Here is a 27,983-nt window from a genome sequence, read left to right as displayed (position 1 = left end):
CAGATTCAACCACAAAGACCAGAGAGGTTTTCTAATGCCTTGCAAACAAGGGCACCTATTGGTACATGGGTAAAAAAAAAAAAAATTAAAAGCAGACATTGAATATCCCTTTGAGCATAGTGAAGTTATTAATTACACTTTGGATGGGGTGTCAATGCACCCAGTCACTACAAAGATACAAACAACCTTCCTAACTAACCTTCCAATTTGTAAGTCGCTCTGGATAAGAGCGTCTGCTAAATGACTTAAATGTAAATGTAAACCTTCCTAACTCTGTTGCTGGAGAGGAAGGAAACTGTTCAGGAAATTCACCATGAGGCCAATGGTGACTTTAAACAGTTAGTTAATTGGCTGAGGATGTATCAAAATTGTAGTTACTCCACAATACTAACCTAATTGACAGAGTGAAAAGAAGGCCGCCTGTATACAGTAAAAAGTATATCAGAACATGCATCCTGTTTCCAACAAGGCACTAAAGTAATACGGCAAAAATTGTGGCAAAGCAATTCTCTTTTTGTCCTGAACACAAAGTGTTATGTTTGGGACAAACCCAATACAACACATTACTGAGTAAAACTCGCAATATTTTCAAACATCGTGGTGGCTGCATCATGTTATGGGTATGCTTGTAATTGTTAAGGGCTGGGGAGTTTTTCACAGTAAAAAATAAGTGTAATGGAGCTAAACACAGGCAAAATCCTAGAGGAAAACCTGGTTGTGTGCTTTCCACCAGACTTTGGGAGATTTAATTAAGCAGGACAATAACCTAAAAGACAAAGCCAAATATGCACTGGATTTGCTTACCAAGATGCCGTGAATGTTCTTGAGTGGCCGAGTTATGTGGAAAAAGTCTAGGGGTGTGAATACTTTCTCAAGGCACTGTATGTTTCCTCCTTTACTAGGATTTGCTTTGTCTGTTTTGCATTCTAGTTCACCGCTTTGCGGTGGTTTGGTGGCTTCACCTGGGCATTACCGTATATTGTCCCAAATTCCTGTTCACTGCATTCGTTCATACACTGGACTCAAGTATGTGGTTTTATCATGTCCTTAATACACACAAATCACTGCAGCAGTCAAGTCTACATTCCAGGGGCCGATGTTGGGGGCAAGTTAGTAAATAAGTGAACTCCAAACACATTTTTCTGATGCTTTCTTTTATTTGTAATGGAAAATAGGCCCTCATTTAGTGTGATTAGAAGAATGTGTTACAAAACTAAATGGATTATGTTTCTTGTAAGCATTAGTCCATGAACCCCTTGAGGAATTCAATAATAGTTTGCATGCTCCTTTGTGTTTATTTGGACAGCGAGCAGTGGACGTGCACATGGGGGATGGGGGGTGTACTTTACTGATACACAAATTATCAGGGTCATGTTCAAGTCATGTGTTTGTAGCCAATCTGGATACACACAAAGATGGAGGAAGACAAATGGCCTGTACCTTGACATTATCCTCAGCCATGGTTTGTGTCAGTCCTCACCGACTTTGTTTTTGTTACCAAATACTGCACATGTTATCCAGGAACAGTCCACAAAGCTAATAAAATGGACCAGATTCATGTCTCTCTTAATTTTACATTCCAACGTTTAGAATTTACCCGGAGCTTGATAGAGGATAAGGGCTAAACTCCTCAGGTCTAGACAGCTGTTTTTGGAGTAACAGGAGGAGATGGGGCTTGTTACTGTGCAGCTCAGTCCAACCATCAGGGGGAATGTGTCTGTGTGTTGTGATGTGTACAGTAGTGTGTCCATTCCCCTTTACGCTGGATCTGAACAAGGCCCCTGTCCCTGACCGATGAAGATGATGGGCAGACAGAGAGGCCTGGGCACCTCACACCACTGCTGTTTGCTTACAATACCCTTGTGCAGGACTGCATGCAACTCTTAAGAGATGCTCTCTGTCATGTCCTTGGGCTACAGGTGATGTGACCGATGTCCTGTAAAAACTGATCAGTACTGCATGATATCACATGAAGGATAAGCATTCCAACAGCACCTGAAGCGATCAGATCATGCGACTCGTGTAAGAGAAGCACCTTGCATCGCCCATCCATCACTACTGTTATACAATGCGGGCTGAGAGTATGTTCTGAGTGCAGAATCAGTGTTTCCCCTATATTAGCAGGGGCGGGCCGCTGCTGCAAATTTGTTGCCGCCACATAAAAAAAAAAAAATCTCTGCCGAGACACACTTAAGATCAGAGTGACTGTTACATTCATGTTTTAAGTATCTCTATATTTCTGTTAATATGGCGCTATCACTCTAATTAGTACGCCTGTGTGGTAGTCTCACTGCTGATGGACCTGGTATGAGTGCAGTGGCAACTATGTATTGTGGAAATACGGTTTAGTAAACGTTGTTAAACTTGAACCTAGTCGTTGCGTCATTTTAAGTTGTGACAAGTTACAAGTTTATTTGTACCAAGTAGCATTGGATGCATTTAGTCTTGAGATTTTTCAATTAAGTAAATGCAGATGTAAACCCCATGCTTCAGCCTATTTATTTAAAGGGGCAGTGCAGTTAAAAACGTGATCATATGATCAATGTGATCATCTCTAGTGCCATCATTCGTTCTTCCTTTGCTGACCCCAAAAAATGATAGGGGAAGCACTGCGCGTGTTTGAGTATCGTGACGATGCAACCGCTGCACAGCCCAAGGTCGATCATATGTCAGAACATATTCTCTCATTATTTATAATCTCTCATACTTCCATGGTTGTTTTCTATGAATCAGCAACAGATTTGCTCTACATGTTGGCTGGGCTGTGTCGTCTTCCACCTCTGGTTGGAGTGTCTATTTAAAGCCATGTGTTTCGTGTAACATGCTAAAGCTATGTGATTCATCATGACAGTCAGTCAAATCTGTAAGAACAAATGATTAAACACAGATTTGAGTTCTAACATGAAATACAGTACAACTTGCAGTAGACTACACCTCCCCCCTTTCCTCCTGTGTGTGATTTGTCTCTCCCCCAGCCTGTCAGGTACTGTTATTCAGTCCACCTTATGACCAAACAAGACCTGGGGAAAAGGCCCAGACCTAGTGGGTGGTGTGGTGCATATACGTGTATCATGTCTACGCACCACTGTGTCCAGAGGTCATCCTAGAGGAATGTCTGTCCAACATGTCACACTGCTCAGGAAGTGTGGCCCCCAAGGGGATAGAATGGACAGGCCCTGGACAGGCTGCTGGGCTGTTTATTGTTGCTGCCTTTGTCTTGGCCCGGTCGGTCTCTAGTTATTTATGGTCAGAAATGTGTCGCTGTTTCCCGTAGATATGTAAACACCTCAAGGACACTACACGAGCCAGGCTGCTTACCTCAGGATGCCATTTATGAAACCTAATTGGCTGCCAAACGAAAAAATGCCAGATTCGTCACCTCAGACCTATGCACTTCCACACAGGAAGTCATGTTGAGATGACACAGAATGAGCCAAGTGACCAGCCTGTGTCTCTTGCGAGATCCTGGTATTCCGTCAACAACAGAACACACGATGTCGATGTTCTGAGGCCCTGATAAACAGGAATATCTGAGCTGGAGGCAGACACAGAATCAGGGACCTCAGTTTGTAGCGGACTGCTGATATGTTTGCCAGTAATCTGTTGTCTTCATCTCTGTAGTGTGTGATTGATGAGTCTAACACTATGTTGATAGGAAACAATAACAGGAACCGTAAACTTGAGAATTTGTCTGGACTGTCATATTGGTATTTCACAGATTATATCGTCTCATAGCGTGTCATTTCCTCAAGCTATTTTTCAGATTGTATTTTCCTAATCATTAATGATATACACTGACTGTACAAAACATTAGGGACACCCTTTTGCCCCTCAGAACAGCCTCTATTCTTTAGGGCATGGACTCCACAACGTGTCGAAAGTGCTCCAAAGGGATGCTGACCCATGTTAACTTCAATGCTTCCCGCAGTTGTCAGTTTGGTTGGATGTCCTTTGGGTGGTTGACCATTCTTGATACACACGGGAAACTGTTGAGCTTGAGAAACCCAGCAGCATTGCAGTTCTTAACACACTCAAACCGGTGCACCTGGCACCTACTACAAAACCCCTTTAAAGACACTTAAATATTATTTTTTCACCCTCTGAATGGCACACATACTCAATCTGTTTCAAGGCTGAACAATCCTTCTTTAACTTGTCTCCGCCCCTTCATCTACACAGATTGAAGTAGATTTAACAAGTGACACCAATAAGGGATCATAGCTTTCACCTGTTCAGTCTGTCATGGAAAGTGCAGGTGTTCCTAATGTTTTGTCCACTCAGTATATAATATTCACTGCACCGTAGCTGAAATTGCATTGTTTACCCACTTGTTATCACTGTTGGCAAGAAGAACAATGTTTTCTCAGCCATTTGTTTGTTATAAGTCAGAATGTAATGGGGAATAATATACTGAGTAAAGAGGGAGATGTTTTCAAAATATTGTGATACATGTACAGTACTTTGGTTTTCATACAGTATGTCTCTGCAAAACAGATCTTTCCTCCAATCATTTCAACAAACAGCTAGTCACATAGGACATGTGGTGTTATCAATCATTCTATCACCACATGTTCTACCAAAGATATATAATTTACTCTGAGTATTGTTTGCTCAGCTTAGAAATAAAATCCACCCCCAACAGTATGTTTTTTCTTTAATCAATTGTCCAACCGAATACCTAATTTAATTACACATTCTTTCTACTTTCTTTTTCCAGGAATCCAGAATGTTCTGAGTCTTTTCTGTGCGGTTCTGACCGAACACAAGGTTTTGTTCCATTCTACGAGCTACCAGAGACTAGGGGAGGCGTCGCGTGCCCTGGAGGCGCTCATGTTCCCCCTCAAATACAGGTACGTGATTGGCCCGTCGGTCTCCTCGGTCCCCCATCAGTCCCCATTACACCTCGGCTATTGACATGACTTGCCTTGCACCAAATGTGACTTGAATGATAATGTTTTTTTATTTTTTATTGTTTCTTATTATCGTGATTTGTTTGTTCCTCGGTAAAATTGTTACACTTAGGCTGGCTTTGATAAGGAGTCCATTGAAAGTTCAAACATATTAAGATGTTCATGTTGATTGCGTTGCAAACTGACTTTCTGACATTTTGTGACTAAACAGAACAACATTACAAAATGGTCTTGGTTATCTGTTCTCATATGTCTTTAAGGTGAATACACTTTACAACCGCCAGGTCGCAGTTGTAAATTAGAACTTGTTCTCAACTAGCCTACCTGGTTAAATAAAGGTGAAATAAAAATAAATAAATAAACTTCCTGTAAATCACTCTGGATAAGAGTGTCTGCTAAATTACTCAAATGTAAATGTACTTGAAAGATTATTCTCTGGTTTACTGAACACCCAAAATGGTCACTTTGAGCACCACAGTTTGATGTAGAATTTGACCTGGTAAGTGTTGTGTTTCCTCACTGTCGTCTCCCGTTTGAAACTCAGTTACCCATACATCCCCATCCTGCCGTCACGGCTGCTAGAGGTGCTGAGCTCACCCACCCCCTTCATCATCGGGGTCCACTCCATGTTCCAGAGTGAGATCCAAGAACTGGTGAGTGATCTTTAGCACCTTCTCCAGACATGAACTGCCTCTGACCCTGATTCAACATGTACAGTACACCAGGGATAACAACATACCTTTATTTAAACCGATTCATTGAACGCTTGCCCAATGTAACCAGTTGTCAGTGAATAATGGAGCCGTATGATATATTTGAGTCACTGTACATTTTAAGGAAATGTTATGTTGAGCTGACATTCCTTGGGCCGATTGATGCGGCCTCCTGAGTCCCTTAGATTCAGGGAATTGTGACTCCTCCACTGTGTTGGCCAAGAGTCTGTTTTGGCAGGTTTCGGCCTTAGTTTCTCTTATATGCTCTGCCATAGTAATGTAGAACGTGCTCTACAGCTAAAATAGGAATCTAACTAACTCGAAAGGGTTGTTTAGTGATGTGTGTTGTCTGTCTTACAGTTGGACGTTATCATAGCTGATCTGGATGGAGGAACCATAAAGATTCCAGAGTGCATCCACCTGTCCCAGCTCCCTGAACCACTGTTACACACTACACAGACTGCCCTGTCTCTGGTACATACCTGTTACACACCACACAGACTGCCCGGTCTCTGGTACATACCTGTTACACACTACACAGACTGCCCTGTCTCTGGTACATACCTGTTACACACCGCACAGACTGCCCTGTCTCTGGTACATACATACCTGTTACACACTACACAGACTGCCCTGTCTCTGGTACATACCTGTTACACACTACACAGACTGCCCTGTCTCTGGTACATACCTGTTACACACTACACAGACAGCGCTGCCTCTGGTATGTATGTACATGTTACACACTACACAGACTGCCCTGTCTCTGGTACGTACGTACGTACCCAGCATACAGTGGGGCAAAAAAGTATTTAGTCAGCCACCAATTGTGCAAGTTCTCCCACTTAAAAAGATGAGTCCTGTAATTTTCATCATAGGTGCACTTCAACTATGACAGACTAAATGAGGGGGAAAAAATCCAGAAAATCACATTGTAGGATATTTAATGAATTTATTTGCAAATTATGGTGGGAAATAAGTATTTGGTCACCTACAAAACAAGCAAGATTTCTGGCTCTCACAGACCTGTAACTTATTCTTTAAGAGACTCTTCTGTCCTCCACTCGTTACCTGTATTAATGGCACCTGTTTGAACTTATCAGTATAAAAGACACCTGTCCACAACCTCAAACAGTCACAATCCAAACTCCACTATGACCAAGACCAAAGAGCTGTCAAAGGACACCAGAAACAAAATTGTAGACCTGCACCAGACTGGGAAAACTGACTCTGCAATAGGTAAGCAGCTTGGTTTGAAGAAATCAACTGTGGGAGCAATTATTAGGAAATGGAAGACCTACAAGACCACTGATAATCTCCCTCGATCTGGGGCTCCACGCAAGATCTCACCCCGTGGGGTCTAAATGATCACAAGAACGGTGAGCAAAAATCCCAGAACCACACGGTGGGACCTAGTGAATGACCTGCAGAGAGCTGGGACCAAAGTAACAAAGCCTACCATCATTAACACACTGCGCCACCAGGGACTCAAATCCTGCAGTGCCAGACGTGTCCCCTTGCTTAAGCCAGTACATGTCCAGGCCCGTCTGAAGTTTGCTAGAGAGCATTTGGATGATCCAGAAGAAGATTGGGAGAATGTCATATGGTCAGATGAAACCAAAATATAACTTTTTGGTAAAAACTCAACTCGTCGTGTTTGGAGGACAAAGAATGCTGAGTTGCATCCAAAGAACACCATACCTACTGTGAAGCATGGGGGTGGAAACATCATGCTTTGGGGCTGTTTTTCTGCAAAGGGACCAGGACGACTGATCCGTGTAAAGGAAAGAATGAATGGGGCCATGTATCGTGAGATTTTGAGTGAAAACCTCCTTCCATCAGCAAGGGCATTGAAGATGAAACGTGGCTGGGTCTTTCAGCATTACAATGATCCCAAACACACCGCCCGGGCAACGAAGGAGTGGCTTCGTAAGACTCATTTCAAGGCCCTGGAGTGGCCTAGCCAGTCTCCAGATCTCAACCCCATAGAAAATCTTTGGAGGGAGTTGAAAGTCTGTGTTGCCCAGCAACAGCCCCAAAACATCACTGCTCTAGAGGAGATCTGCATGGAGGAATGGGCCAAAATACCAGCAACAGTGTGTGAAAACCTTGTGAAGACTTACAGAAAACGTTTGACCTCTGTCATTGCCAACAAAGGGTATACAACAAAGTATTGAGATACTTTTGTTATTGACTAAATATATTATTTTCCACCATAATTTGCAAATAAATTCATTCAAAATCCTACAATGTGATTTTCTGGATTTTTTTTTTTTTCTAATTTTGTCTGTCATAGTTGAAGTGTACCTATGATGAAAATTACAGGCCTCATCTTTTTAAGTGGGAGAACTTGCACAATTGGTGGCTGACTAAATACTTTTTTGCCCCACTGTGCACCAATACTCATCCTTGGAAATCACATATCCCCATTAGACATTTCACATTAGATCATAATGAGAATGTGTTTTTTTGCAAACAGTTGTATAATGTTCTGTCCTTATGTAACTAGTATAGTCATTGTAATGATTTTGTTCATGTAATCTGAACCATAAAAGTGTACTTAGTCTTGACTTTGTTTATTCCTAAGAGGCATTTTATTATTTTCAGGTTTTGCATCCTGATCTGGAGATAGCTGACACTGCCTTCCCACCCCCTCGTACAGCCCCCTCCAACCTCAAACTGTTGGTAAGGCACCATCATTCCAGTAAACAGTGTCTTCACCCTTTACTCCTGGCCATGTCTCATTGTAATAGATGGAGCCTTTTCCCAGAACATCATGTGTTTGTGATATGAGGAGGACGCCACTGCTCTGAGATATCTCCTGTAGCACGCTCGTCTCTTGTCCGACCTATGAATAGCACAAAAATGTGTTCTTCAGTGGGGGTTTCCATTTCTTCAGATGGTAGAATAATCACGTTAAGATGTGAACTGAATTAACAAGGGGTTATTCATGGCATGTTTGTGAGGTGACTCTCCCCTCTCTCCCTTGTGTTTTCAGGATAAGGAGGTGCGAGCCGTGTTCCTCAGGCTGTTTGCACAACTCTTCCAGGGCTACAGGTCCTGCCTGCAGCTCATCCGCATCCATTCCGAACCTGTTATCCACTTTCACAAGGTGAGATCAACTCAATCTGGGTGGGTCTAAAGTCCTATTGCCAACTGAAGCCATGTGCTCCATCACACCCTCAATGTGTCTTCTAATGACGCACGTTTGTCAACCATGCTGTTGTCATTGCAGAAAAGATCACATTTCAGTGATCACTGCAATATAGGTGGTTACCTTATTCAATTTGTTTGTCTCCATTAACATTTGATAGGCTGACGTGTATCCCTTGTTCCGCTTAGCCTGTAAAATAATGTTTGTAGAGAATCTAAGAACAAGAGGATTCTCTCCTATCCTGTCTTATCCTGTTTGATAAAGCTGTTTGGAGGTGTTTTTGTTTTAGCGTGTGTGTTCTTAGGATGCGCTTTAGTGACTGACCGTATGACTCTTCACCATGCTATCTGCTTGTTTGTGTTAAGTGCTGTCAGCCTTGGCCAATGGCCTCGTGATGAGCCATATGAAATATATCAAATAAAAATAGAAAAGTAGCTGGGTTTGTATTTGTTTGTGTCTGCGGTGTCTCCGTGGTAACCTCTCAGCACATCCCTCACAAAGTACCCCACATGGCTCGGATTATGGGCCAGGAATTCATCACGAATCTACAGAAACTCAATGCTTTTTTATGGAGAGACGTAGACTGGGGCGTCTAGAAAAACTGCCCCCGTTTTCTATCTCTTTCACCCACTAGCATGAATCACAGGCCTGATTCAGCATATCTTCAGTCATTTGTTTCACTTTTGTGACTGGGTTCATAGTGAATAAAATAAAAAGTCAAATGAAGAGAAGCAACTCAGAAAAGGAAGGTTTGGCTGTTACAGTCCTAAAAGTACATCTTTATGTACCTAACATTATTTAACCTTTGACCCTGTCCCCCTACAGACTGCCTTCCTGGGCCAGAGAGGCCTGATTGAAAACGACTTCCTGACCAAGGTTCTGGATGGCATGGCCTTCGCTGGCTTCGTGTCTGAAAGGGGTCCGCCTTACAGAGCCTGTGATCTCTTTGATGAGGTACTGTCGGGCATGGCTACTGTAACCAGACTGAATGTTTTGCAGCTCCAGTATGATTTGACAACATTTTTTTTCTAATTTCACTGTTGTATGCAAGTGGGCTTGTCGAGAGATTGTATCATTTGGAAACAGCTTGACTGACTTATCGTTGGTTCTGTAGCTGGTGGCCTTTGACATGGAGCGCTTTAAGGAAGAGGCGGCCAGCCCTGCCAAGCTGCAGAAGCACATGAGGGAACTCTCTGACCAACTGTACAAAAACGTGAGTTAACTCAGCCTTTGGGCCTGTATGCTATAGTGTTCACATTAGGCACTTTCCGTACTCTTCGGTGTTCTAACATGTCCTATGACCGTCACAGATGTTGTTCTTGTCTGTATGTTTTATTATTGAATGGTCCATTACAGGAGAATCCCAACCCCCACATGGCGTTCCAGAAAGTGCCTCGGCCCACAGAGGGCTCCCACCTGCGGGTGCATGTGGTGCCCTTCCCCCTGCTGGACGATGAGAAGGTGGAGCGGCTGCTGGCAGAGGGCCTGGCCAAGCATCCCAGCGCCGCTGCCATCACTACCACTACCCGTGCAGAAAGGAAGTGTGTGGTGCCTGCCGGCCCTCCCGTGGGTACGTGAGACACAAACATCAGCTCTACGTCATGCCTGCTCCTGTGTGAGACACATGGCTTGGCAGGAGTCTGTCTATAATGTGTTAATAGCTGTAAGTACTTAGTTTCTGAGTATTGAATGGCGTCTGTACTAGCGTAGCTAGTATTTCTACCACTCTTGTATTCCTAACCTGCTCACACCTCATCTGTGCAGTGTCCATCATGGGGAAGATGGGCTCAGTGTTCAACAGCGCCCGCAGGCTAGAGGTGGTGAGGAGCTGCATCTCCTTCATCTTCGACAACAAGACCCAGGAGACGGAGAAGGTGACGCACGGCATCCTCCCTAATCCCTGTCTCTCAGCACAGTGTAATCAGCCGCGTCTGTAATGGCCCAGACACCTGGACTGACATCCATCCCCCCGATTACAGCAGGCAGCCAACCGTGTGTGTCTGTCTGGAGTTAGCGCTCTCAACTCTATCAGGCTAATTATACCTCCCAGCTGGGAGAGGACCACACTGGAGACAGATAATCAAACACTTAGACTAGCTTCATAATCTCCTCGTTATCAGCAGAAATAACCCCATTGTTTTAACACTGAGGTTAATGGCATGTTTTGCTTTCTGCTTTTTCCCGTAAAGCATTTACACGTAAAGGATGCTCTTTGATTTCCCCGCACCGTGACACCCCCTATAGAAGAGCCCATAGGAACGTTGATGCGGGTGTCCCGTGTGTACTGCATGAAATGGAGCCAGTTCCTTTATGCCTGCACCTCTGGTTGTAATAAGCAGGTTATATAAGGCAGACGTGCATCCCTGTGTTAATAGAGGAACACGCAGTACGCCAACTATAGACCCCCCACCTCCCCTGAGCCTATAAACCCTTTACCTCAATATACATTATACAGCCAATGTGAAACCCATTACCCAGATGCGTTACCATCACATTTTTTCTCATACTTTGACATTAGTATGAAATGTGTCGTATGAATATTTCCCAGAGGTCAACAATTCACTGTCTGGACTGGTAATATTGTAGCTGCTATTGTACCTGTTCTTGGCTGTAGCTGGTTCTAGAATTCTGGGATATTAAGAAATCATTTCAGAAGATTATTTGTTCATGTATGTCGTGGTGTGTCTGATGGTATTTGTTTTAAAAACAGGCTCTGTGTCTGCTGTGCTGTGTTCCCAGACCCTGCCGGCTGCGCTGCGTGCTCTGAAAGGCAAGGCGGCTCGCCAGTGTCTGACTGAGGAGCTCAGTCTGCATGTCCAGCAGAACCGGGCCATACTGGACCACCAACAGTTTGACTACGTCATCCGCATGATGAACTGTGCCCTCCAGGTGGGTCAAAGCTCAGCCAATCTGTCCCTGTCATACCTAAGTAATGTGACTCTTTCAGAACAATCCACTGGCTGTGTTATTTTTATTTTATTTGAACCTTTATTTAACTAGGCGAGTCAGTTAAGAACAAATTATTATTTACAATGACGGCCTACCCCAGCCAAACCCGGACGACACTGGGCCAGTTGTGCACCGCCCTATGGGATTCCCAATCACAGCCGGATGTGATGCAGCCTGCATTCAAACCAGGTACTGCAGTGACACGTCTTGCACTGAGATGCAGTGTCTTAGACACTCGGGAGCTATTAAAGTTCAGTGTGCGTGTGGTATGTCCCTCCACGAGGTAGTTAACATCCCTCCAAAAAGTCTCTCTGAATGTCAACATACTCCTTCTACAAAGGATGGAACACTGTTTTCTAATAGCTAATGCACAGTAAGTGTCCAGATGTCAGTGGCAGACTTTTGTCTTGGGTGTCCCCTAACATTCTCAGAGGCAATAACAGGTAAACCACAACATATTTGAGGAGCAGGAAGCTGGAGTTTGTTTCCAGGCTCTACCCTTTAAACAATCCCGCTCTGGGTGCGGTGATGTGTTTTCATGGGCTTTAACTGGTTCTAATTTAGCGTGTCTGAAGTTGTCTATAATGGAAGCAGTACGAGACAGCGAGAGCATGTGCCGGATGACCAAGTGCTAAGCAGACAGCTCTGGCAAGGTAATGTGATGTAGAGCTCTACTTGTTCCACCACTCAGATAGCTTCCTAGGGTACACAGGTCTCTGGCAACAACACGTGCTGCTACTGCCCCATACATGCTGTTACTTCCCTTCTCCTTTACCTTAGTCATGCTGCTGCAGGTGGAAGAATGGCCAAATCATACATTTTCCCAGTGATTTATGCTCAAGTTAGTCTTCATTTGCAATAGTTTGACAGATTGTCAAAAGTGAGTGCTCACTGCGCACCACATATCTAGTAAAGGTTGGTGTTTGATGTACCTGGGTGCTATTGGGTTTTTGCGCTATCACTTTGGTTATTAGACAAAGCGATTAGTGGTTTATTCTGCTCTCCCTGTGCTGCACACGCCCCATAAAGTTTCACTCTGCCATCAATCAGGTGGGAGAGGATGGCTCGGAGCCAGAGCTCAGAGCTGAGGCCTCAGTGGTAGTTCCTCATGTTTTACAGCCTCACATGGCCGTTGCCACGGGGATTTAATGATTCGGAGCAGTGTTCACAGAGAGCAACTTTTAATGGAGTGGCTCTGGATTCCACGCATTCTTCTGGCCAAATGATCGAGGACGGCGAGCCAATTAATCCCACCATCTGCCTTTCGCCTGGGTGTGTAGAGGTCACTGGCCTCCCAACTTGTAAAATAGATTAAGAGCCAGCCAGCCGACTAGTGGCTGTGTAATTTATACATGACAGAGGTATATATGCTCTCCCTTCCTGTGCTCCTGTCAGCACACGGGTTCTAGGAGCTGTGCCATGCCACCTGGTTTCAGTTGCCCCCTGCATGCATAGCTAACCGCATGTCTTCAGTATCTGAGTCCAGGTCCCACTCTGTCCAAGCCAAGGAGGTGATGTGATGAAGCTGCTGGTCCTACAGTAGTCTGTCTCTCCCTGTGGTACAGAGCTGTTGAAAGACACCACAATGACACTGGGACTCTCGGTAATAACTGCAGATTAGTCTTCTTTGTTGCAAGATCTGTCTGGCGAATACCGGACCGTTCTGGAATATACAGAACAATGTAGAAATGCTTGTCTATTAGGTTGCTTAATGTGGCTGTGTTATCTGATAGCTGGCCTGTGAGCGTGTCTGACATGTATTGTGTTTCTCCCCAAAATGGGATCCTGATGTGGAGTTTTTTTTAAATTGTTCAAGGAACAGATTAACAGTATTTCTGCAGATAAATAATCCCCCAAACTGGACATGAGCATTTTCAGTGACATTGCATTGGGAATACTGAATCCCTAGGCAGATGCTATAAAACGAAGCATGTGAGATGCATTCAATACCAACCTTCAGAGTTGATTAGTCAGGATAACAACCACGTGTGAGTGTGTGCACCCTGGACCAGAGGATTGTTATTTAGAGCCAAGTGCAGCGGAGTGACTTCGTGTGGATTTATACAGACTGTCTCTCTAGTACAGTGTTTGGTCCAGGGGGCACTTGGCAGGGTTTCCCATAACAGCATGGAATATGTCAGGAGAGTGAGAGGGTGACGGACTGGAGAGAGGGGAGCAGAGGGGTTCTGTCTGGCTGTGGCACGAAGACTCAGATCAGCATCAGTCCGGGGCCCTTGTCTCTCCTCAACAACCACTATTCAAACCCAAACATCAGATGGAGACTTGCAGATAGAGACCACCATTAGAGATGGACATCTCCACACCAAAACATCCCCAGTGCATCTGAGAGGAACTGCCTGTCCAGCATAGTACTGCACTACTGGTGACCTACTGTTGTGACTTCACCCTTTAAGGTAGATGGATAGAGTCCAGTGTGTATATTATCTCCAAACCTTCAGGGTTCTCATTTCACCAGACATTCCTGTCTTATTTTGATTTAATCTCTGCTTTGCCTCGCAAAACAAAATAAGCAACAATTTTACTCATGGAGCTGGTATTTAAAATGGAGCGAGGGTTTCCTTGCCAAAAGGTTAGCTAAAACATAGCAAGCATTTCTCTATAATTTCATTTAGCTTTACGGTGTAATACTGTATTGTTATTTCTCCCCTATATTTTCACTAAGGCAACAACAAGCCAGAGGTCCATCCATTCTGCAGTTATTTTGTCCTGATTCTGTGTCCTGGTCCGTAGCCCAGGTCCATGGATTTGTCTCAGATGGGCTGTAATAGGAACAGAAATAGCAGATTGCCTCGGCAGTAATTACTCTCGTATTTCACTTTCAACCCTCTCCTCTCAACACCCTTCCCTGTCAAAAAGCCCTTGGAGATATATCACAGATTGCACTGATGCCAGTGATTGTGTGTGTGATCCCTCAACACCCCACAAAGCTAGTGTGACCTCTACAGTGTGCTATGCACCACAGTCTCTGTACAGTGACAGAATGATGCCTCATTAGAACGAGATGGGAGGCATGTGTGTTTCTATCTAAAACCATCTCACATTCCTGATGATATCATCATTCTGAGGCCAATCAAGAGTTTATGGGCCACATGTAACATGTCAGTTTGGGGCTAATCGTAGGGGTGCGTACTAGGAAAGGTGATACCTAGTCAGTTGCACAACTGAATGGATTCAACCGAAGAATGTCTTCTGCATTTAACCCAACCTCTCTCTGAATCAGAGAGATGCGGGGGGCTGCCTTAATTGACGTCCACGTCATCGGCACCCAGGGAGCTGCTGTTGTTGGGGGTTAACTGCCTTGTTAGAGGACAGAACGGCAGATTTTTCCACCTGATTTGAACCAACAACTTTTCGGTTACTGGCCGAACACTCTTAGGCTAGGCTACCTGCTGCCCCCTGTGTTGCCCTGGTTCTGTTGACTGTTAGAAGGTTAGCATTAGAAGTTCAAACTGTTTTGAAGGGGCACTTGTCCACAGGGAGCGGTGTTTGTTCTGCTGAGTTCCTCTGTACTACAGTATGAGTCAAAGCAGTGTGTGTATACAGTACGATATGTTTCTGCTTACTGACAGACAACCAGGTGAGAGAGGGGATAGTCCTTTCTAATGGAAGTAGGTGTGGGATCTCATCACTCAAGAGTAGTTCTTTAAAACTTCTTAGGGCTGCAATCCTGTTAACGGGATGATATGACAACAGCCAGTGAAAGTGCAGGGTGGCAAATTCAAAACAACAGAAATATCATAATTTAAAATTCCTCAAACATACATGTATCTTATACAATTTAAAAGGTCATCTTGTTGTTAATGCCACCACAGTGTCTGATTTCAAATAGGCTTTACAGCGAAAGCACCACAAATGACTGTTAGGTGACCACGAACTCACAGAACAACCCAGCCATCTTTCCAGCCAAAGAGGGGAGTCACAAAAAGCACAAATAGAGATACAATTAATCACTAACCTTTGATCTTCATCAGATGACACTCATAGGACTTCATTTTACACAATACATGTATGTTTTGTTTGATAAAGTTCATATTTATATAAATAAAATCTGAGTTTACATTGGCGCGTACATTCACTAGTTCCATAAACATCGAGTGATTTTGCATAGCCACATTAATTCAACAGAAATACAAGTTATACACGTGGAATTATAGATATACCTCTCCTTAATGCAACCGCTGTGTCAGATTTCAAAAAAACTAACCACGCAATAATCTGAGACGGAGCTCAGAAAATAAAATTATCTGCCATGTTGGAGTCAACAGAAATCTGAAATCACATTATAAATATTCCCTTACCTTTGATGATCTTCATCAGAATGCACTCCCAGGAATCCTAGTTCCACAATAAATGCTTGATTTGTTCGATAATGTCCATTATTTATGTCCAAGTAGCTACTTTTGTTAGCGCGTTTAGTACACAAATCCAACCGCTCTTGCAGGGCCATCCGAACGTCTGACGAAAACTTTTAAAAGTTATATTACAGGTCGGAGAAACTTGTCCAACTAAGTATAAAATCAATCTTTAGGGTGTCATCATAAATCTTCAATGTAATTCCAACCGGATAATTCCTTTGTGTGTAGAGAAGCCATGGAACACTATCATGTGAATTGCGCGTGACCAGCCCTTGGCTCTCTGCCAGACACCTGGCTCATTCAGCTCCCATTCAGCCCCACAACACAGTAGAAGCCTCATTCAAGTTTCTAAAGACTGTTGACATCTAGTGGAAGCCCTAGGAAGTGCAACTTCATCCATATACTCACAGACATAATTCAAACAGTTTTAGAAACTTCAGTGTGTTTTCGATCCAATACTAATAATAATATGTATATATTAGCAACTGGGACTGAGGAGCATTTACATTACATTACATTTAAGTCATTTAGCAGACGCTCTTATCCAGAGCGACTTACAAATTGGTGCATTCACATTATGACATCCAGTGGAACAGCCACTTTACAATAGTGCGTCTAAATCTTTTAAGGGGGGTGAGAAGGATTACTTTATCCTATTCTAGGTATTCTTTAAAGAGGTGGGGTTTCAGGTGTCTCCGGAAGGTGGTGATTGACTCCGCTGTCCTGGCGTCGTGAGGGAGTTTGTTCCACCATTGGGGGGCCAGAGCAGCGAACAGTTTTGACTGGGCTGAGCGGGAACTGTACTTCCTCAGTGGTAGGGAGGCGAGCAGGCCAGAGGTGGATGAACGCAGTGCCCTTGTTTGGGTGTAGGGCCTGATCAGAGCCTGGAGGTAATGAGGTGCCGTTCCCCTCACAGCTCCGTAGGCAAGCACCATGGTCTTGTAGCGGATGCGAGCTTCAACTGGAAGCCAGTGGAGAGAGCGGAGGAGCGGGGTGACGTGAGAGAACTTGGGAAGGTTGAACACCAGACAGGCTGCGGTGTTCTGGATGAGTTGTAGGGGTTTAATGGCACAGGCAGGGAGCCCAGCCAACAGCGAGTTGCAGTAATCCAGACAGGAGATGACAAGTGCTTGGATTAGGACCTGCGCCACTTCCTGTGTGAGGCAGGGTCGTACTCTGCGGATGTTGTAGAGCATGAACCTACAGGAACGGGCCACCGCCTTGATGTTAGTTGAGAACGACAGGGTGTTGTCCAGGATCACGCCAAGGTTCTTAGCGCTCTGGGAGGAGGACACAATGGAGTTGTCAACCGTGATGGCGAGATCATGGAACGGGCAGTCCTTCCCCGGGAGGAAGAGCAGCTCCGTCTTGCCGAGGTTCAGCTTGAGGTGGTGATCCGTCATCCACACTGATATGTCTGCCAGACATGCAGAGATGCGATTCGCCACCTGGTCATCAGAAGGGGGAAAGGAGAAGATTAATTGTGTGTCGTCTGCATAGCAATGATAGGAGAGACCATGTGAGGTTATGACAGAGCCAAGTGACTTGGTGTATAGGAGCAGGCTGTTGACTCTGGGCACCTCTGGGCACCTTTCATCCAAGCTACTCAATACTGTCCCTGCAGCCATAAGAAGTTAAATCAGGCTGTACTGTAACTCAGTGGATGTCTGTGTACAGCCACTGAGCCCCAGCTTGGCCGTCCTCAACTCCACACTTGCCTGAAGCAGTGCATTCAAGGCACAACATAAGTCACCTCAAGTACTTGTCAGTCCATGGAGGACCAAGTGAGCCTTCAAGACTGGACTTTATTGTAATTTCTGTGTTTTCTTCAGAATTCTGAAGAAAAAAATATTTCTGAGAAAATGTCATTCCCTGGTGCAGAACATGCCCATGTTTGTCTCTACAGGAGAGACAGTGAACCTGTGTCTGCTGAGACTGACTGTTAGTGACGCATTTTCCCTGCTCTCATTAAATGCTTCAAGGTTTGTTTACATACCTTACTCCATTTTCTTTTCAATTTATTGCAAGTATTTGAAGTATTCAAAGTAAATATTTACCTTACTGTCATTCTGAGTCAATTGTTATTTTAATGAGATAAGATGCTCTGCCAGTGCGTTTGAGGCCTGCAGGTCTGTCTGTGTGGTGTGAGTGATGTGATTGGCTGATTGAGCCAGAGGTATCAGATGAAGACCATGCAGTGTTACTACTACTTGTTCCTGTCATGCCTCAACCCACATTTTACACAACTTCTTTGAAAACCAATGAGCTCTGACCAAACACATTAGTTGTCCATTCCTCAAGTGCTTTGACCTCAACAGTTACAGTAAGATGCTGACTAAACTGTCCAAAGTGGATGCCAGTGCTATCGGTGCTGGACGCATCTTATCTGTGTATGTGCTAAACATTCTGCAGCTGTTTTAAGTCATATCTCCTACTTGACAGACACATGACTCAAATACATGACTGACCTTAATTGGAGTATTTGCACTAATAGGGAGCCTATTTGTTTTTGTGTGCGTGCAGCCGCTGTGCAGAGCACCTATTCTCCCTCTCTCCCCCTCCAAGCTGTTGCAGGTTTGAAAGTGGACATTGCACAAGGCATGGCCAGGCGAGCAGAGCCCTGCTGTGGAAAAAGGGGTAAAAATGCATCCTGGCATCTCAACCATTTCCTATCAGAGACAATTATGGGCCCCATGACAGTACTCACAAAACACTGTCAGAATGTCATTCACACATGTGCTCCTTCACCTGCTGGGGGTTGTTGGGCGTAGGAGAAAAGTTGTAGGGCCATTCATTCTAGATTAGTATATGTTCAGATGTACTCTGGGCTGACCAATGCTGTGATGCTATTGGCCAGATGGGCCATAACCAATGTTCTGTCAAAGCTTGAGGGCGCACAGCTCACAACGGCCTTCCGGGCAGGAGAAATATAAGCCCGCACAGAGAAGCACGCAATTTAACTTCATTCAACTTTCTACAGTATCCTATTTAGTTAACACTATCAATGTTAACTAAATCTACTGCGGCAATTGTGATCGAATCAATGCAATATTAGTCACTTTCAATGTAATATACTGAAACGAAACAAACAATACAAGATTTAGTATGCTAAATGAACTGTGTAAGAGATTTTCTTGTAGGCAGAGTGCATTGGAGTAGGATTCTATTGCATTGACAGGCATGACTCGGGCCCATATTCTACACAGACTGGTGAACCATAACCAGTCAGAGCTGCAGTAGGTCTATATGCAAAACAAACCTCCAAATGAGCTTGGATGCCGTACAACACTCCTTCCGTGGCCTCCAACTGCTCTTAAATGCTAGTAAAACAAAATGCATGCTCTTCACCGATCTCTGCCCGCACCCGTCTGGCCGACTAGCATCACTACTCTGGATGGTTTTGACATAGAATATGTGGAAAACTATAAATGCCTAGGTGTCTGGCTAGACTGTAAACTCTCCTTCCAGACTCGCATTAAGCATCTCCAATCCAAAATTAAATCTAGAATCGGGTTCCTATTTTGCAACAAAGACTCCTTCACTCATGCTGCCAAACATACCCTTGTAAATCTGAGTATCCTATCGATCCTTGACTTCAGCGATGTCATTTACAAAATAGCCTCCAACACTCTTCTCAGCAAATTGGATGCAGTCTATCACAGTGCCATCCGTTTTGTCACCAAAGCCCCATGTATTACCCACCACTGCGACCTGTATGCTCTCGTTGGCTGGTCCTCGCTACATATTCGTTGCCAAACCCACTGGTTCCAGGTCATCTATAAGTCTTTGCTAGGTAAAGCTCTGCCTTCTCAGCTCACTGGTCACCATAGCAACAATCACCTGTAACATGCGCTCCAGCAGGTATATATCACTACTGGTCATCCTCAAAGCCAAATCCTCCTTTTGCTGCCTTTCCTTCCAGTTCTCTGCTGCCAATGACTGGAACGAATTGCAAAAATCACTGAAGTTGTAGACTTCTATCTCCCTAACTAACTTTAAGTGTCAGCTGTCAGAGCAGCTCACCGATCGCTGCAGCTGTACACAGCCCATCTATAAATAGCCCATCCAACAAACTACCTACATCATCCCCATATTTGTCTTTGTTTTTCTACTCTTTTGCTCACGAGTATTTCTTCTTGCACATCCTCACCTGCACGTACAGTTGAAGTCGGAAGTTTCATACACCCTAGCCAAGTACATCTAAACTTAGTTTTTCACAATTCCTGACATTTAATCCTAGTAAAAATTCCCTGTCAGTTAGGTCTGTTAGGGTCACCACTTTTATTTTAAGAATGTGAAATGTCAGAATAATAGCAGAGAGAAGGATTTATTTCTGCTTGTATTTATTTCATCACATTCCCAGTGGGTCAGAAGTTTACATACACTGAATTAATATTTGGTAGCATTGCCTTTAAATTGTTTTTACTTGGGTCAAACATTTTGGGTAGCCTTCCACAAGCTTCCCACAATAAGTTGGGTGCATTTTGGCCCATTCCTCCTGACAGAGCTGGTGTAACTGAGTCAGGTTTGTAGGCCTCCTTGCTCTCACATGCTTTTTCAGTTGTGCCCACAAATGTTCTATAGGTTTGAGGTCAGGGCTTTGTGATGTACTCCAATGCCTTGACTTCGTTGTCCCCTTGTGCTTGGTGTCATAGTCTATATGGAAGACCCATTTGCGACCAAGCTTTAACTTCCTGACTGATGTCTTGAGATGTTGATTTAATATATCCACATCATTTCTCTCCTCAAGATGCCATCTATTTTGTGAAGTGCACCAGTCCCTCCTGCAGCAAAGCACCCCCACAACATGCTGCTGCCACCCCCTGTGCTTCACGGTTGGGATGGTGTTCTTCTGCTTGCAAGCTCCCCGTTTTCCTCCAAACATAAGGATGGTCATTATGGGGAAACTATTCTATTTTTGTTTCATCAGACCAGAGGACATTTCTCCAAAAAGTACGCTCTTTGTCCCCATGTGCAGTTGCAAACCGTCAAAAAAAAAAATTTATGACGATTTTGGAGCAGTGGCTTCTTCCTTGTTGAGCGGCCTTTCAGGTTATGTCAATATAGGACTTGTTTACTGTGGAAATGGATACTTTTGTACCTGTTTCCTCCAGCATCTTCACAATGTTCTTTGCTATTGTTCTGGGATTGATTTGCACTTTTCGCACAAAAATAAATGAATCTCTAGGAGAACACCTTGTCTTTCCTGTGCGGTATGACGGCTTACCTGGTCCCATGGTGTTGTACATGACTGTGGTACCTTCAGGCGTTTGGAAATAGCTCCCAAGGATGAACCAGACTTGTGGAGGTCTACAACAAAAAAAGGTCTTGGCTGATTTCTTTTAAATTGTCAATGTCAAGCAAAGAGGCACAGTCAACTTAATTTATGTAAACTTCTGAACCACTGAAATTGTGATACAGTGAATTATAAGTGGAAAAAAAATTGTATGTAAACTTCCGACTTCAACTGTATATCACTCCAGTGTAAATGACTAAATTGTAATTACTTCGCCACTATGGCCTATTTATTGCCTTACCTCCTTACTTCATTTAAACACACCGTATACAGATTTTTCTATTGTGTTATTGACTGTACATTTGTTTATCCTATGTGTAACTGTTGTTTTTGTCGCATTGCTTTGCCTTATCTTGGCCAAGTTGCAGTTGTAAATGAGAACTTGTTCTCAACTGGTCTACCTGGTTAAATAAAAAATTCAATTTTCATATTGAACATTCACTTTGACCTGGACTGTGTTTAGATTACAGTATGAGCGGTCACTAGATGCGCTTGTTTTGAGATCAAAGTGAGAGCTGCATGTAGCCATGTGTGCATATTTCTTCATTTTCTTTGCTCGTTAGGGAGTTATTATCCAAGTTATAGCTCGGTTGTAGTCAACGATGGGGGAGTGATTGCTTCCAACAAGAGAACAAAAGGTGTGCATTTCTAGCCATCTTTGAAAAGTGAGTCAGGTGAAGAGATATTATATCTTAAAGGAGCAGTGTTGTATTTTGTGACAGTCTTGAATAAACTTAAGTAGCCAATAGGCAGAACCTAGCATAATTTGTCTGATTCTCTGTAATAATTCATTTTATTTTGTAAAGTGGTTTCTTACATCAATCACAACATGTTGTGTGGCGCAGCAGTCTAAGGCACTGCATCTCAGTGCTTGAGGCGTCACTACAGACAACCTTGTTCGAATTCACAACCGGCCGTGATTGGGAGTCCCCTAGGGCGACGCACAAATGACCCAGCATCGTCCGGGTTTGGCCTGTGTAGGCCGTCATTGTAAATAATCATTTGTTCTTAACTGACTTGCCTAGTTAAATATTACATTTTTTTATTTATTTTTAAATGTAAGTCACCCTGTCGGAAGGACAAGTGAATAAACAGGTTAATGCCAAGCTTAATGGAATGTAGGCATTGAACACCACACATTGGCTGCTACTGTAGGCTGAATGATAGAACAGCTATTTCCAAGTTAAAATGTTATTGGATGTGTTTTTCTCCATTGTTTTTGATAGTAGACCACTCTGGTAGGCCTACATTATGATCAAGTAGCCACAGTAGCCTACTTGGCCACTGTTAAAACTCTAACTTAAAGCGTGTACAGCCTCAGTGTTGCATAGAATTTTCACAACTTCCAAGTTTGTGCTCAGCAGACCTGAAATTTGCTCAGTGCACAATGGAGGGAACCTTGGCTTACTACTACCCCATTCAGACTAGGGTGTGAGAGTCAGGGAACCTGCTTGTGCTCTCCCCATTTGGTTTGGATCAAAAGCAACAGCTACTCTTCCTGGTGTCCACATGAAACATGACATAGTACAAAACATTATTAGTCAAGGACTAAACTACATTTACATTTACATTTAAGTCATTTAGCAGACGCTCTTATCCAGAGCGACTTACAAATTGGTGCATACACCTTATGACAACCAGTGGAACAGCCACTTGCATCTAAATCTTGTTGGGGGAGAAGGGGGGTGAGAAGGATTACTTACCCTTACTTACCCTATCCTAGGTATTCCTTGAAGAGGTGGGGTTTCAGGTGTCTCCGGAAGGTGGTGATTGACTCCGCTGTCCTGGCGTCGTGAGGGAGTTTGTTCCACCATTGGGGGCCAGAGCAGCGAACAGTTTTGACTGGGCTGAGCGGGAACTGTACTTCCTCAGTGGTAGGGAGGCGAGCAGGCCAGAGGTGGATGAACGCAGTGCCCTTGTTTGGGTGTAGGGCCTGATCAGAGCCTGGAGGTACTGAGGTGCCGTTCCCCTCACAGCTCCGTAGGCGAGCACCATGGTCTTGTAGCGGATGCGAGCTTCAACTGGAAGCCAGTGGAGAGAGCGGAGGAGCGGGGTGACGTGAGAGAACTTGGGAAGGTTGAACACCAGACGGGCTGCGGCGTTCTGGATGAGTTGTAGGGGTTTAATGGCACAGGCAGGGAGCCCAGCCAACAGCGAGTTGCAGTAATCAAGACGGGAGATGACAAGTGCCTGGATTAGGACCTGCGCCGCTTCCTGTGTGAGGCAGGGTCGTACTCTGCGGATGTTGTAGAGCATGAACCTACAGGAACGGGACACCGCCTTGATGTTAGTTGAGAACGTCAGGGTGTTGTCCAGGATCACGCCAAGGTTCTTAGCGCTCTGGGAGGAGGACACAATGGAGTTGTCAACCGTGATGGCGAGATCATGGAACGGGCAGTCCTTCCCCGGGAGGAAGAGGAGCTCCGTCTTGCTGAGGTTCAGCTTGAGGTGGTGATCCGTCATCCACACTGATATGTCTGCCAGACATGCAGAGATGCGATTCGCCACCTGGTCATCAGAAGGGGAAAGGAGAAGATTAATTGTGTGTCGTCTGCATAGCAATGATAGGAGAGACCATGTGAGGTTATGACAGAGCCAAGTGACTTGGTGTATAGCGAGAATAAGAGAGGGCCTAGAACAGAGCCCTGGGGGACACCAGTGGTGAGAGCGCGTGGTGAGGAGACAGAATCTCGCCACGCCACCTGGTAGGAGCGACCTGTCAGGTAGGACGCAATCCAAGCGTGGGCCGCGCCGGAGATGCCCAACTCGGAGAGGGTGGAGAGGAGGATCTGATGGTTCACAGTATCGAAGGCAGCCGATAGGTCTAGAAGGATGAGAGCAGAGGAGAGAGAGTTAGCTTTAGCAGTGCGGAGCGCCTCCGTGATACAGAGAAGAGCAGTCTCAGTTGAATGACTAGTCTTGAAACCTGACTGATTTGGATCAAGAAGGTCATTCTGAGAGAGATAGCGGTAGAGCTGGCCAAGGACGGCACGCTCAAGAGTTTTGGAGAGAAAAGAGAGAAGGGATACTGGTCTGTAGTTGTTGACATCGGAGGGATCGAGTGTAGGTTTTTTCAGAAGGGGTGCAACTCTCGCTCTCTTGAAGACGGGAGGGACGTAGCCAGTGGTCAGGGATGAGTTGATGAGCGAGGTGAGGTAAGGGAGAAGGTCTCCGGAAATGGTCTGGAGAAGAGAGGAGGGGATAGGGTCAAGCGGGCAGGTTGTTGGGCGGCCGGCCGTCACAAGACGCGAGATTTCATCTGGAGAGAGAGGGGAGAAAGAGGTCAGAGCATAGGGTAGGGCAGTGTGAGCAGAACCAGCGGTGTCGTTTGACTTAGCAAACGAGGATCGGATGTCATCGACCTTCTTTTCAAAATGGTTGACGAAGTCATCTGCAGAGAGGGAGGAGGGAGGGGGGAGGATTCAGGAGGGAGGAGAAGGTGGCAAAGAGCTTCCTAGGGTTAGAGGCAGATGCTTGGAATTTAGAATGGTAGAAAGTGGCTTTAGCAGCAGAGACAGAGGAGGAAAATGTAGAGAGGAGGGAGTGAAAGGATGCCAGGTCCGCAGGGAGGCGAGTTTTCCTCCATTTCCGCTCGGCTGCCCGGAGCCCTGTTCTGTGAGCTCGCAATGAGTCGTCGAGCCACGGAGCGGGAGGGGAGGACCGAGCCGGCCTGGAGGATAGGGGACATAGAGAGTCAAAGGATGCAGTAAGGGAGGAGAGGAGGGTTGAGGAGGCAGAATCAGGAGATAGGTTGGAGAAAGTTTGAGCAGAGGGAAGAGATGATAGGATGGAAGAGGAGAGAGTAGCGGGGGAGAGAGAGCGAAGGTTGGGACGGCGCGATACCATCCGAGTAGGGGCAGTGTGGGAAGTGTTGGATGAGAGCGAGAGGGAAAAGGATACAAGGTAGTGGTCGGAGACTTGGAGGAGTTGCAATGAGGTTAGTGGAAGAACAGCATCTAGTAAAGATGAGGTCAAGCGTATTGCCTGCCTTGTGAGTAGGGGGGAAGGTGAGAGGGTGAGGTCAAAAGAGGAGAGGAGTGGAAAGAAGGAGGCAGAGAGGAATGAGTCAAAGGTAGACGTGGGGAGGTTAAAGTCGCCCAGAACTGTGAGAGGTGAGCCGTCCTCAGGAAAGGAGCTTATCAAGGCATCAAGCTCATTGATGAACTCTCCAAGGGAACCTGGAGGGCGATAAATGATAAGGATGTTAAGCTTGAAAGGGCTGGTAACTGTGACAGCATGGAATTCAAAGGAGGCAATAGACAGATGGGTAAGGGGAGAAAGAGAGAAAGACCACTTGGGAGAGATGAGGATCCCGGTGCCACCACCCCGCTGACCAGAAGCTCTCGGGGTGTGCGAGAACACGTGGGCGGATGAGGAGAGAGCAGTAGGAGTAGCAGTGTTATCTGTGGTGATCCATGTTTCCGTCAGTGCCAAGAAGTCAAGGGACTGGAGGGAGGCATAGGCTGAGATGAACTCTGCCTTGTTGGCCGCAGATCGGCAGTTCCAGAGGCTACCGGAGACCTGGAACTCCACGTGGGTCGTACGCGCTGGGACCACCAGATTAGGGTGGTCGCGGCCACGCGGTGTGGAGCGTTTGTATGGTCTGTGCAGAGAGGAGAGAACAGGGATAGACAGACACATAGTTGACATACTACATACATTTAAAATGCCACACATAGCCTACATGCATTATTTATACTAAAGTATGTGGACAGCCTTTCAAATTAGTGGCTTTGGCTATTTCAGCTACACCTGTTGCTGACAGGTGTGCAAAATTGAGCACACAGCCAGGCAATCTCCATAGTAAACATTGGTAGTAGAATGGCTTAGATTTTCAACATGGCATGTTCACAAGATGCCACCTTTCCAACAAGTCAGTTTGTCAAATTTCTGCCCTGTTAGATTTGCCCCTGTCAACTGTAAGTGCTGTTATTGTGAAGTGGAAATGTCTAGGAGCAACAACTGCTCAGCCATGAAGTGGTAGGCCACACAAGCTCACAGAACCAGACCACCGACTGCTGAAGTGTGTAGCGTGTAAAAATCGTCTGTCCGGTTCCAACACTCACTAACGAGTTACAAACTGCCTCTGAAAGCAATGTCAGCTTCATGAAATGGGTTTCCATGGCCTAGCAGCCACACACAAGCCTAAGGTCACCATGCGTAATGCCATTGGATGCGTTCTATGGAGTGATGAATCACGCTTCACAATCTGTCAGTTTGACGGACAAATCTAGGTTTGGCGGATGCCAGGAGAACGCTACCTGCCCCAATGCATAGTGCCAACTGTAAAGTAGTCATGGCTCTATTTAATACGTCCGAACAGTGTGCCAACTGCTTGAACAGACAGTTCAGTACCTTCAACACCTCAATACCTCGCACAAAGACCAAAAGTGATGCAGTCAATCTCTCCTCAGCTTTGAGCCAGGTGAGATTGACACACGTTACTGACACTTTCTCTCCATGTACATCTAAGTGCCATACTTGCTGCTTTGTTCTGGACCAACTGCAATTTACAGTGCCTTGCAAAAGTATTCATCCCCCTTGGCGTTTTTCCTATTTTTTTGCATTACAATCGGTAATTTAAATGGATTTTTATTTGGATTTCATGTAATGGACATACACAAAATAGTCCAAATTTGAAAAAATTCTAAAAAAAAAAAATTCTAAAAGTGGTGCGTGCATATGTATTCAACCCCTTTGCTATGAAGCCCCAAAATAAGATCTGGTGCAACCAATTACCTTCAGAAGTCACATAATGAGTTAGATTGCACACAGGTGGACTTTATTTAAGTGTCACATGATCTGTCACATGCTCTCAGTATATATATACACTTGTTCTGAAATGCCCCAGAGTCTGCAACACGACCAAGCAAGGGGCACCACCAAGAAAGTGACACCATGAAGACCAAGAAGATCTCCAAACAGGTCAGGGACAGAGTTGTGGAGAAGTACAGATCAGGGTTGGGTTATAAAAAAAATATCAAACTTTGAACATCCCACAGAGCACCATTTTAAATCCATTATTTAAAAAATGAAAGAATATGGCACCATAACAAACCTGCCAAGAGAGGGCCGCCCACCAAAACTCACGGACCAGTCAAGGAGGGCATTAAACAAAGAGACCAAAGATAACGCTGAAGGAGCTCTACAGTGGAAATTGGAGTATATGTCCATAGGACTACTTTAAGCCGTACACTCCACAGAGCTGGGCTTTACGGAAGAGTGGCCATAAAGAGCCATTACTTAAAGAAAAAAATAAGCAAACACGTTTGGTGTTCGCCAAAAGGCATGTGGGAGACTCTCCAAACATATAGAAGAAACTCTGGTCAGATGACTCAAATGTAGCTTTTTGGACATCAAGAAAAGGGCTATGTCTGACACAAACCCAAAAACTCTCTTCACCCCGAGAATACCATCCTCCCAGTAAAGCATGGTGGTGGCAGCATCATAATGGGGGGGGGTGTTTTTCATCGGCAGGGACTGGGAACTGGTCATAATTGAAGGAATGATAGATGGTGATAAATACAGGGAAATTCTTGAGGGATGCCTGTTTCATCTTCCAGAGATTTGAGACTGGGACAGAGG

The 27,983-nt window shown here is 44.9% G+C and overlaps 1 protein-coding gene across 3 annotated transcripts in view; it reads left to right on the top strand.

Moving 5' to 3' along the window:
- LOC118394161 (myotubularin-related protein 13) overlaps positions 1 to 27,983 on the top strand; it is a 172,540-nt gene that overhangs the window by 100,926 nt on the left and 43,631 nt on the right. For all 3 annotated transcript variants that reach the window (XM_052462198.1, XM_052462197.1, XM_052462200.1), the window contains 10 exons: positions 4,718 to 4,850; positions 5,455 to 5,563; positions 5,984 to 6,097; positions 8,231 to 8,308; positions 8,622 to 8,735; positions 9,603 to 9,731; positions 9,892 to 9,990; positions 10,134 to 10,347; positions 10,542 to 10,651; positions 11,517 to 11,666. In XM_052462198.1, the coding sequence (XP_052318158.1) occupies positions 4,718 to 4,850; positions 5,455 to 5,563; positions 5,984 to 6,097; positions 8,231 to 8,308; positions 8,622 to 8,735; positions 9,603 to 9,731; positions 9,892 to 9,990; positions 10,134 to 10,347; positions 10,542 to 10,651; positions 11,517 to 11,666 (1,250 nt within the window). The remainder of the gene's footprint in view (positions 1 to 4,717; positions 4,851 to 5,454; positions 5,564 to 5,983; positions 6,098 to 8,230; positions 8,309 to 8,621; positions 8,736 to 9,602; positions 9,732 to 9,891; positions 9,991 to 10,133; positions 10,348 to 10,541; positions 10,652 to 11,516; positions 11,667 to 27,983) is intronic.

The sequence above is a fragment of the Oncorhynchus keta genome, chromosome 14 (genome assembly GCF_023373465.1).
Source record: "Oncorhynchus keta strain PuntledgeMale-10-30-2019 chromosome 14, Oket_V2, whole genome shotgun sequence".
Classification (NCBI taxonomy): Eukaryota; Metazoa; Chordata; class Actinopteri; order Salmoniformes; family Salmonidae; genus Oncorhynchus; species Oncorhynchus keta.
The sequence above is the reverse complement of the archived record's forward strand: the minus strand, read 5'-3'. Positions and strand labels throughout refer to the sequence as shown.